At 43.7% G+C, this 12,150-nt stretch overlaps 1 protein-coding gene across 1 annotated transcript in view; it reads right to left on the bottom strand.

Moving 5' to 3' along the window:
* Positions 1–5,808: 5,808 nt before the first annotated feature.
* LOC146208441 (uncharacterized) overlaps positions 5,809–12,150 on the bottom strand; it is a 35,126-nt gene continuing 28,784 nt past the window's right edge. Inside the window, exons 7-9 of the mRNA XM_084578542.1 lie at positions 11,693–11,834; positions 6,870–7,127; positions 5,809–5,945 (exon numbers count right to left, since the gene is read on the bottom strand). Coding sequence (XP_084434668.1) covers positions 5,809–5,945; positions 6,870–7,127; positions 11,693–11,834 — 537 coding nt within the window. The remainder of the gene's footprint in view (positions 5,946–6,869; positions 7,128–11,692; positions 11,835–12,150) is intronic.

The raw sequence follows: 12,150 nt of genomic DNA, 5'->3' as shown, positions 1-12,150 counted from the left end.
GTCATAGAGAATCATTCAACGTGGTCATTTATGTTGGTAATCGAGGAAAACAAGAACGTACGAGTGAATGCAATACCACGAAAATAACAACAGAATAGCAAGGTCTACACAGATCTATACTTTTAATCTATGCAGCTATTTGGCAGGCCTCGATTGATCCGCGTGGAGACTGTAGCTCAGCCTTCCATACAAGATTACCGTTCACAGTTCAAAAATTCTACTGTTTCTACAGTAGCTGTGGTGCTATTCAAGGCAATGCACAGGCAAATGCTCATGCTGCTTTCAAAATGCCATCTGTGTTTGGCATGAATATAGCTACGCCAAAAATGCGCCTCGAGCGGTTCGAAGCTTTATGGCCGCGCCGATCATGGTTGCAAGCACTTGATGGGACCTTCGCGGTATTCTGAAAATTATTGAGTGACTATAGCGAGCGCGTGCGCCAAATAACGCGCAGTGACCGACTACAAGGTCGAAGTTCGCACTGCTCGAGTCCCGCGCCGCGCGGTACAGGCACGGTTGAAGTAGAGGCTTACATTAAAGCTTATATGTAAGGTGCTTGGAGGGGTCTTATTCTGCTACTAGCTGGCTTCCCAGCTAGGCTTGCTTTAATGCATTCAAAGCTGGATTCTCCGTTCGACAGGAACGTCATGATGTAAAAACAGAGCACAGCAGACCGAAGGTAACTTGCAAGCGGACTCGAAGTTCAAATCGTCAGGCTGTTTTCCAACGTTACGGCTGTCAGCCGGTACTAAGAACCGCGCAGGCGACCTTGATCCATGCGCCAAAAGCGGCCGCTAGAGAGCTGTTAGGAAAACGGTCCTTGCTGGGGCATGACGCACAGTTCTATATATCGAATGTTCCCTGAACGGGGGTTCGATAAGCGCGAACAACGCTGCTATACTCGTCGCCTTTGTGGTTGTATTCGGTACATTAGTGGTTGCTATTGTTAAAAGCACATGTGGGGTTCTTGGTCTCATTTGCCGCAAATGTGGTATAAGGCGAACCATAGCGAAACGCTGTGGCATGCCGCACTGCCATAGCAGAAAATTGTCAGTTTGTGTACATCTGAACACCGCACATTCTCTAGAGCTATCACTTTGACTCCTGAAAAACTGGTTGAAGAACCGTTTACTGCTGTCTCAATATTTTAATCCAGAACATTTTTTATCGCTTGGGTGGATGTCAATAAGAAAATGACTCATTTACTTCCTTATACAGAAGATATTTTGTTTCTTTTAAGTGTATGTCTTCTTTTTCGACCTAGGGTGAATGCGGACTGCTCGAATGTTTCTTGGCAGTCCAATGTATATTTTCGAACCTCATTGAGTTCATATCGGTCGAGTGCTATCGTCATTCAAAACCGCGCTGCAGAAGTGGCCGATCCGCATTGAGTACGACCTCTATCGACTCAATGGGCATTGAAACTGCCCATGTGATAGAGGTATTAGTCAGCGCCTGCGTTTGCTTCTGTTCTTCTTATCCCGGCTACTGCTGTGCAATATTCATCTGTATCATGAACATCTGAACATCATCTGTATTGCACACATAATATTGAGGACAAAGCTTGTCAGTTTGCGTGTCAGGATAGATTGCACTTTGTGAGAACAAACATTCCAAGATGATCCAATCAGATGCAGGTAGGGAGTTACCACAATAAGGAATAAAACTACAATAAAAATGGACATTGAGAAGTCATTAGGCTGGTACATCGGTGTGTAGAATACTGCTCTACTTGATAGACACAGACACAGCGCAGTATTCCACAGAATGATCAACCAACTGGCCCGCGTGTTTGCATTGTTGGCTACTATTTCTGGTACATCGGTGGTTTGTATTGCGGGATTGTATTATATGGCTGCAGTTTCAACTCCCCTTAACCACCGCCGTTCCGCCCACCAAGACTACAGGATATCCAGGTACTCTAGTGAGGTTCAAAGGAGTTTCAAAAGTTTTCATGTGTTGTTATTCTAAACATTACTTCAAAATACCGTCAAGCGAAGCCGTAGAGGCTTGCGAACGTGTTTTAGTGCGTAACCCTACTAGGCGCAATCACGAATTTCACCGATGTCTGTCCCAATCCACTCACTCTCTCTCTTTTCATGAATTTAAAATGGAGGAAAAGAGGGCTGCAGGGCGCGCGTCGCGAAGTTCAACATTGAGAAGGCGCACAGAATAAAGAAATCTTTGTTTGAAAGAGCAAGTAAAGTCTTGCTGACGCACTTAATGTTCCTTGAAATAAAATATGCTTCAACTAGTTTTCTTGTCAAAAGGAGAAATGTACTCCCCTATCTGAGCAGGTGAGGATTTTGTATCGCCACAAAGAAAAGTTGACGCGAGAAATAGTTGAATCATATCTGATTTCAAGGGACATTAAGTGCATCAGTAAGACTTCTCTTGCTCTTTCAAACAAAGAGAATTCTTTTTTGAGTGACTTTTTGTGTAGCAGTTGACCCCAGGGGTTGCTTCACACGAAGGCTTCGTTTTCATTGTATTTGTTTTTATCGGCGCCTTAGATTAAAGGTTTAGGCTAAGTTGTGAGTCAGCGCTTGTCCGGTGGCTTCCTTTTATCTTGTCCTGTGTCTTCCTGTTCGCGCAGTTTATATTAACAACGGAGAAGTTAAAACTGTTTTCGAAAATGATGCCGACAAAAATTAAGTATCTTGTCCTATTGCGTTCGAAGATGGAAGGAGGGGTATTGTGGGGCTTTTTCACGTACGTGCAAGAATTAAGATTGCATTAAATGATGAAACTTTCAGGTCCCTTGATTAAAACTCAAAAAGGAAAGTGGTGAGCTCCCATTACTGCGAACTTTCGACATTTCGTTTCACCGGTGGCGCATGTACACAATTCTGCACGAGTGCATGCCATCGATGTCATCCTGTTTCCAGACAAATGGGTATTTTCACTTGAGCTCACTCTCATTCTCTCTAAACATGCGACCTCATCGACTGCGCATTCAGAATATGCAACGAGAAGAAAGTCATCGACATATCTTAGGCATGCTCTAATGTCCAACTAGTTGCATGTTTTTTAAAAGAAGGATCCCCTCTAACAAGGGAAAGACTACAGAGCAACGACAAAATACGCTTGAGAGAAGGCATATGCCATCGTAATGCAAATATAGTGCCTTACCAAATCGCACATACAGAGACTTTAAGCACAACTTCAACAAAGCCAGAAATATAATGCATTTTATTAACAACCATTTTCTCTTATGTATTTCACTACAGTCTTCATGACTTTTTTTGCGATGCGATTCTGCGTCCACTGACCGCGACATAGCCATTGCAAACTTCTTCTTGACATCTCTTTTTTCGCTTTTACATCACAACCTCAGCCGGTTTCACTATCCAGCTGCCTAAAACCATGACAGCCAAGATTATGAACGTACAAGAACGCATCATGACCCGCGAACACGGGATCAAAGAGGCAAACATAACTGAGATTTGACTAGCTCTCATCAATTCGTTTTCCCTAACCTTACTCTTTTCTCTATGCCCTTCCGTATTGTACGAAGGTCCTTCATGCTAAACAACCCCAGTTGGTCCAAATTCCTAGTTTTCTACTACGGCATCCTTTATAGAAGATGTCGCTTTACGACGCAAATCAAATTTAACCAAACTCTAGAAATCGGCAAACCCATGGCCGCAAGCGTGTGTACCGAACACTGACCTCCGACCGCATCACGTCCACTTCCGGTAGTCTGAAGTCCTCCCTCATGAACGAGGAGACATCCCATTTTTCTCTACACACAAGAACCCTCTGCGGGTACAGGCGACGGCCTACCATAAACTTCAGTCGGACGCATAGACACCTGGTATTAATTTACTACCCTGTTTCTACTTTACACAATACTAAGATACATGCCCATATACAAGGCACATATTGCCGGCTCACGTAAGAGGTACTTCCACGTGACCCAAACATTCCACCGATCACCTTTCTTCGGTAGCTACGCTGTTCAGGTCACAGCAAGGTGATAAACTCGCTTCGAGGGGCAAGCCAAGGTCCCGGTAGTCAACGCTGGGGGGGGGGAGGAGACAGCACTTATTTACAATGAAGGGATTTGGGAATGGAGGTGCGTATGGCTGGGGAGCTGACTGGCAGACTCTATTCCGGGACGCCATTGGCCGCTCCCGCTGCCCGAGCTGCCCAGGACACGCTGGGCCTCCAGGTCCGAGCTGCACAGGGCGGCCTTTCTGCCCTCCCTAGTTGGCTGTTTTAAAACTTTTATTTTTGTATTTTTCTGGCATGTCCACACCTGTGGTATAGGTCAGCATACTGCCTGCAGAATTGGAACCTAGCCGTGAATGTCGGGTACATGTGTGTTATTATGGTGGAATTTTAAAACACCCGGTTGCAGCCGTCTACGATGGCACTCCTTAGAACTGTCGAGACCTTTTGCGGGTACCGAAAGTGCCCTCCTGCAGAGGCATAAATAATTTGTAATGTCCGCATACGCTATGAGCGGAATTCCTATGATTGCCTTGGTAGAACCGGAGGGTTAGGCGGAATCCCGGGGAGGAATGCTAGGGCAGCCGCGTGAGCAGTCTCGTTCCCCTCCACCCCCTAGTGACCGGGTACCCATATAATCTGTTTTTTTACTAGTAGGCAAATCTGAAGTGTTTTTTTTTGCCCTGGATTTAATTCACCATTCGTTTTAGGCAAGCTTTCCTTTTGCGTGGATTAGTTTTGTGACATGTACAATGACCTACGGCAGGGATCAACCCGTTTCCAGTATGATGGCACATCAACACAAGCGTACTTGGGTTTATTACAAATAGGGGCTATAGCATTGAATCTTTGTTTTTGTCAGTCCATTACATCGAGTTTCTGTGAATAACTGGGAAATAAAAGTTGGTGTCTAGATCACTTGAAAAACAGGGTTTGTAAGCAGATATGTCGAAAGATCAAGGACAGAAGAGATTAAGTCACATTTATAGACATAGAAATCTTACGCAAAGCATAGTGGAGATGCCATTTTAGTACTGTGACAACCATTGATAAAGTAAATACCCATGTTTAAGACGATTTTTCAGGATGACGTGGATAATATGTTAACATTCAAGATGACAGCATCGCATTCAAGCGTTCCAGAAAAAATTTGTTTCGTAAACAAGCTCCTTCAGTGCATTTGAGACATCACTGAAATTTCATTGTAAATATCGTAAAATGTCGCTAGTTCAGTTCAGTTCAGCCGTTCAGTCGTGTCCGACTCTTCGTGACCCTACTGACCATGTCACGCCACGCTTTCCGGTCTGTCACTATCTTCCTAACATCACATAACTAATGTCGCTAACCTTCTACTTATTTTGCCACAGGAGGATAAGAAATGGGTGCGACGTCGCAACCTAACGTGAAATTCTATTTTGTGAGCCGATCAGATTTACACTTGGCGATAGACCGGCAATTTCGTACGCTTATATCATTTAGTTCTATAAGCCGTTTCATCCATCAGCTTGCAATGTCCCTAAAATGATTTGACCAATACGTGCGACGCATCAACATTATGACCCTCTGTACTTGCCTGAAGTCACAATGACATGATTCGTTTTACGATACACATTGCAAACTTTTTAACAAACAGGAGGGGACACTGCTTAATGTTTGATCTATTATTTCTGTTCTGCTAAATATATAGCTACAACGACTAAATAAATAATGGAGAAATGGCTTTATTATGGGCCCATTTCGAAAGATTTGCGCAGATAGTATTTTTTTATTTTCAGATCATTCCAGCACGCGTCGTTCACCCAGATTATTTCAACATTATTCATCGTTGATTAGCACCTTACGGCTTTTTATATTCTACCGAACATCCATCCTTTCAAGAGAGGCCATAAGTTGAGGTAGGCGATATCTTTTGATTTTCCCAAACCCGCTTCTTGGAATGGCGTCCGCGAAGAAGATGCCGCCTTGAATGCAAGGTGCCGTTGGCAAGCCTTCTGTAAAGTAAATTAGAGGTCTGTTGGACTAGAGAGAGTATTCATTGGGAGTATATCTAGACTACAGGGAGTGTTCTGGCGCTGAGCTCTCGAGGAATGTGACGTGGCAATCAAAACAAAGGTTGGACACATATACTCTCATTTAAAGCATATTACCAGACTGCGTTATTGCCCAAATTCAGCTGCTCCCGTTTCAAATCATGCTTTACGTTCAAGCACTTTGCTGTCCACCTCACGACCTAATATTTGTGCTTCTGGCATCTCATTCCTACCGCTAGCGAAGTCATGCAGTCTCCTGACGTCACATAAGTAGTGGACCACTCAGTCCGCAGACATGTCACCTTCCAGCCAGAGGCCACTAGTCGCCTGCTGATGCTTTTTCCCCTAAAGAGACAGCTACAAAGATCCGACGCCAATTTTTCAGTTGATCGGAAATTTTAATACTATCGTATTAAATGTTTATTTGCTGTTCCAGGATGGCGGGCTTTTTGTCTCAGTGAGGGACGTTCACTTCGCATAGTCTGCAAGAAGCGCATTCTACTTTTATTATCCATAACTTTCAGCTATATTGTAGCTATATTCGAAAGCTATATACAATTTCCGCAATATCCCGTTATGTCATGCAGTCAGCAACTTTCTTGCTCTCTTATAACGAACAAAGGGCACGCCCAATGCGTGACTAGGAATGGTGCCAGTATAGGCCGCTAGATCCGTCGAACCAGACCATCCTGCTCAAGGGCCCCATGTGGTATTTGCAGGTTATGCTTGCTACAAATGCAACAGAACATTTAAATTTCCAGTTGGCTCCAGCATGATATAAACACAGTGTGGTGAATACGACGACGGATATTGGACAATTCATATTTGGTAATTGCTTGAATAGAAAAGCCCTAACGGTAAAATTGCGATGTTGCGTGCACATACCTTCCACGAAAACTTTGATGTCCTCTGAGAGTGTCCGGCTTGGCCTGTGCTCTGGTCTGGTGACAATAATAGCAGCTAGTACTGCTTCCCCTTTAGAGTCAAAGGTGGGAACGACAGCAGCCTCGGCAACACTGGGGTGAGTGTGGAGCCACTCTTCTACAGCGGGAAGCCCAGTTCTGATCACCGATGGCAGAGTGGCGCATTTCACGCGCCCCATGATGAAAAGCACACCATCCTCATTGTAGTAGCCTAGATCGCCTGATAACAAGCACAGAAGATGTAAGGTTGTAATTTCTTTCCAGTTTTTTAGACCCCCAATTGAAAGAAGTTGGAACCGTTCGAATCAGATACATCAGCTCAGAGTAATAACGATTCCTTTGGCATAATACTTGCAGACATTTTAAGGGTCATATTTAGGTACTATGCCTTTGGCGTTGCGGTCAGCATATATTTACAGGCTTGTAAACGTAGAGTACAATATGGTAGCCTGATTGGAGCGGATTGTGCCTTAAGGTGGGCAGTTTATATAGGATATTGTCAAATGTCCCAATAGAAGAATAAATGAAAAAACTTCGTAATTCTAATTATGTTCGGCATCTTAACCACTCTGTGAAAATTCCATGCTCTCATACGGCAATAGTTAGAACACTTGCATTTCCTGATTGGGACCTGTTGCTGGAAACCTAAAGCTAAAAAAACATCCTGGAACGGAACCGAAGTGGGCCTTTTCCCTTAGAAGATTGGTCGAAAGTCATCTTCGCATTTTCTGTGCATATTTAAAAAAATACAATATATTATACAACATAGAACGCCTCAAGCATGCGAATATATTTTGCAGTAGATATTACGTGCCAGCCGTTAAAGCGACTTGAAGCGTTGCAAGTTAAAATAACCACGTTTCAGAACCGTATTGTTTAGCTTTCTGATTTCAAACCATGATGCTTATTTCAACATGGTAAAGCGGAAATATTCAAATTTGGATACTTTCAAGTTAGTCTTCAGCCGCAAACAATAAATGAAAATTCGATACGGTGATTTTATGTACAGCAATAAAATTTGTCGTATACGCACCTTCATGCTAGAGATCAAATCGAAATAAGTTTCAATGATTTTAAGCGAAATGGTTTTGTTCATTAACGTGAACACATGGCATCATCAGCAGTTTTCACAAGGGAAAGGCCCAATTTACTTCTGGTTATCGTAGAACAAAACTTTTCCAAATATCATTTATTGTCGTACAGACTAAGCTCACCGGGGATTCTCATCATTTCGAGGATACGCATTTACTCGATAAGATTCTACTTAAAGCTTGCAGAAGCATTTCTTAATTAAAACTATTGCCGAACAGGCGAGTTGATAAAACATATTCAATGAAAAACAGCGCAAGAGACAAACACCGAAGGAGACAACCCGCTAAATGAACTACCCGACGCGCGTAGAAAAGTCCAGTTCATCAATGTGACTACTTCCCTGGAGGTGCAGGGCGTCTGCCATTCAGTTTTAAGCCCTTCGCGTACCTGGCGCTGTCACCTGATCCCCCAGTTTGTTTCGCATGCACATAGGGTGCGGTTCATTATCACCTCTTTTCCACACAACGGGCATGTTGCTCATTGTTGTGTTGCAAGCATAAAATTTCATGTCAGGTGAGAGCGTGTAACTCGAAAGCAACAAAAAAAAATAAGATTTCAATGAAACGATCGTTTTATGAGCAAGGCTTCTGTTCACCTATACAGGATTTCCTCGGCGCACTTTATTATTTACTGCCAAATTTCGATTTTTTCCCCTCATCTCTCACTTCACAACGTAAACCTTTACGCAGTCTTTATGAATAATGCTTGGTGCTTGATTTTTCTTGTGCTGTGCTTACACATCAAACGCACCCACCCGCCATCTCAATTTTATTCATTTCCGACACGTCTCTCTGGAGCCAGCCAGATTTCTTGCTGTGTTGATGCTCTTATTCTATCAGCCTCGTGGCGTAGACCATGATCGTCCAGTCATTTAGAACAAATAATTCAACTGCAGATACCATTCAGCCTCCCCCGCTCGGATACTACACTGTTGGGCCACCTGTGGCGAGGAGTGGCGCATACAAACGCCTACTCACATCTTATCGGAATGGAAGACTCTCCAACGCGTCAGCAGTGCAGGTGTGATGAAACGATTGCGCACATACTTTATGACTGTCGTCAGTTTGGGCGTGAGCGTGCCTTCCTGGCTGCTACACTCCGCAACTTGGAATCTCGCCCTCTCACTGAAGCTAAGATACTAGGCCCTTGGACGACACTTTCTTCGCAAAGCAAAGCAATGAAGATGCTCCTTTAGTTTTTAAAGAACTCGGGGGAGGGGAAGGGGGGGGGGGGTCGCCTTGTCTTCCTTCTACTATATATCTCTGGACATGTGATGGACTCCTTTAGTTGGCGCTCTTCTTTCCTTTTTCACTTTTTTTTTTCTCTTCCCCACTTGTAGGGTAGCCTACTAGGCATCTACTATAGGCATTACCTTGTTAACCTCCCTGCCTTCCTATTCTCTCTCTCTCGCTCTTTTTCTTGTTCTACCATGCACGGCGCCGCCAATTAGTAGTGTAACAGTGTTTCTAAAGTGACGTGATGTGAGTGCACTCTGAGAATAAATTTCAATGATGCGCTTCCCTACGTTCTCATTTATGCCCTTAATTTTTTTATAGCCACACATAGCGCATAACACTTAACAGAGAAAACGGATGCACAGTGCGGCAGCCTCACTGTTTCTTTCTATTTTCATTTTACTTTTCCACTTCGGACGTGTGCTCCTAATGATTTAAATGCTGACCATTTTTCAGTCCTCCATTTATAATGCTTTGTAAAAGCCTGACAATGCTGCAGTGTGTGTCCATGCTGTGTTTTAACTTAACAGCATTAAGGGCCCCATGTAGCAGAAAAGGCAATGTCGGTGTTGTGGCTGTAACACCTAAATCAGAAGAAAGCATAGAAACAATAAAAGCTCTGCAAAAACCCGCGGAGTCGTACACTGTTCCTTCACAGTGCGCGGCAAGCACACAAACTCTTCGCCACAGAACCAATGGTTCTCTCCGAACAAAGGTGGACCTAATACGTGCGTTGCCTTATGACTGTTAGCTAATGTTTACTAATGTTTAGGTGCGTCATCTAATCTACAGCGTGTTGCACAATTAGAGGCGCGTTGTAGAATGCTTCTCCCAGATAAACTGTAAAATCCTCGCAGTGAAAATTTTGCACAGAAATAGCATTTTCTCGCTAGTATTTTTTAATACCAAATTTGTTTGGAGTACTTGCTTGCTTCAATCAAAAGAAGTCATATGTTCCCATCTTATGTGGCGGCGACGACTTCAGACGAGCCGCTGCCGCAGCGATGGTACTGGTGGCGCCACCTCGTGCTGCTTACAACAACTCTGTAGCAGGAAAAGAGGGGGCGAACGTTTTGGCATAAGGTTTAAGTTGTTGTAAGCAGCATGAGGTGGCGCCACCAGTACCATCGCTGGGGCAGCGGTTCGTTTGGCGTCGTCGCCGCCGCATAAGATGGGAACATCTGACTTCTTTTGATTACCCCAAACAAATTTGGTATTAAAAAATAATAGCAACAAAATATAATTTCTGTGCAAAATATGAACTGCGAGGATGCCGCGGTTTAGCTGGGAGAAGCATTCTACATCGCGCCTCTAATTGTGCAACACGCTATAGGGAAGTAATAGTTAAGCAAGTAGCAAGAAACGTTTCCGCTTTGCTTACCTGCGATTCGGCAAAAACTGGGAAATTTCTTCGACAAACCGGCGCGGTCGCAACAGATGACGCGAGCCGCCGCCCGATTCAAAGCCTTATCCATCCACCCGTCGCCTTCAAAGCATTGGGGTTTAAACGCTGTCGCGTTTAACTCTTAAAGGAGAAGCGTAAGCGTGTAATCCTTCTCTTGTCCTTTATAGAGGGTTTGTTTGTTTGTTTCAACTTGTAGATTATTTATGGGAAAAGTTGTGCATGCGCCATAGTAAAGAGGTTAACTTGACTTGTTCACTGAATCCTGTCGTTTTAGGTATGATTGTCTGGCTGACCAATTCACAATGCGCCCATAATCTAGGCGAGATCGCAGAACACAGCTATAAACGTGTAAAATTGATGTTCCATCAAACTTTCAGTGTTTCCGAGCGACAAGTACCGACAGGTTTGATGAGAAAGTAAGCCTCATTTCAATCTTCTTTCTTCTTTAATTCTGAGCCCCTTTGAATCCTTTTGAGGTGGTTTGACAGTCCGAACTAGTTCGAACCCTAAAATCGTTGATACAAAATAGGCGCAAGCCCGAAAAAGTCCAGGTTCTGACCACTCTTCGAAAATGGATAAAAAGAAAGCTTCGTAATAGCGTTTGATAACAGTGAACGTTAAACAACGCCAAGTGGTCAATATTATCTGAAGATTTCCCCCATGGCTTCCGTCATTCAATGAGTTGCTTTACGACTCTATTTATAAGACTTTAAGATGAATGCATGACGCTTGGTTTGTTGACGGCGCCTAAAGCCATACTCTTCCCCATGGCTACAGCCTACAGTAACGGGGCTCGTGTATCTGGCACGGCAGAATGCGTTTGATGGGTTCGTGAAGAAAAATTGTTCAAATAGAAGATTGTATATTGCTCTCTCTCACATAAACCAACGAAAAATTTATATATACTAAACGCAAGCTTAAGAATTCCGACCTTACAGGAATGTATTAAAAATATTTCTAAACGAATGCCAAAAACGTTGCCCCGCTTGTTGGTTAGATGCGGAAGCTAAGCTCATTTTCAAAAAGCATTGCACAGACCATACTTGCTCTCACCTGTATGTAGCCAGCCTTCAGCATCGGTCACGCTTGCAGTCCCCGTCGATGTCCTGTAGTACGCCGATAAATGTGGTGCGTGAAAGACTACCTCACCAGTCTGGTTTGGTCCCAGCACATTTTTGGTCGTAATATCCAGTACCTAAACGACGGACATATTTTCTCACCACTCACATAAATATTGAATAGTATTTCTGGTAAATAACACATTGCGTGCCAGGTTACATTATACATGAGCATGTTTTTTTTTTTTTTTTTAGACTCTGAGGCTCAGCGCTTAAGAGCATTACATACCACACCTGACTAGTGCTCCTGTTTACGTCTCGCTAGAAAGCCTCTTTCTGGACACCTTTTGACCAGCTGGCCATAACGTTATCTGATTTGTGCATTTTAATACGTTTCAGTGACAGAACGCGGAAGCATTATAGGCGTGTCATGAGAAGTACTGACTCGCCGGC

The sequence above is a fragment of the Amblyomma maculatum genome, chromosome 1, assembly GCF_055883805.1.
Source record: "Amblyomma maculatum isolate TAMU_Amacu chromosome 1, ASM5588380v1, whole genome shotgun sequence".
Lineage (NCBI taxonomy): Eukaryota > Metazoa > Arthropoda > Arachnida > Ixodida > Ixodidae > Amblyomma > Amblyomma maculatum.
The sequence above is the reverse complement of the archived record's forward strand: the minus strand, read 5'-3'. Positions and strand labels throughout refer to the sequence as shown.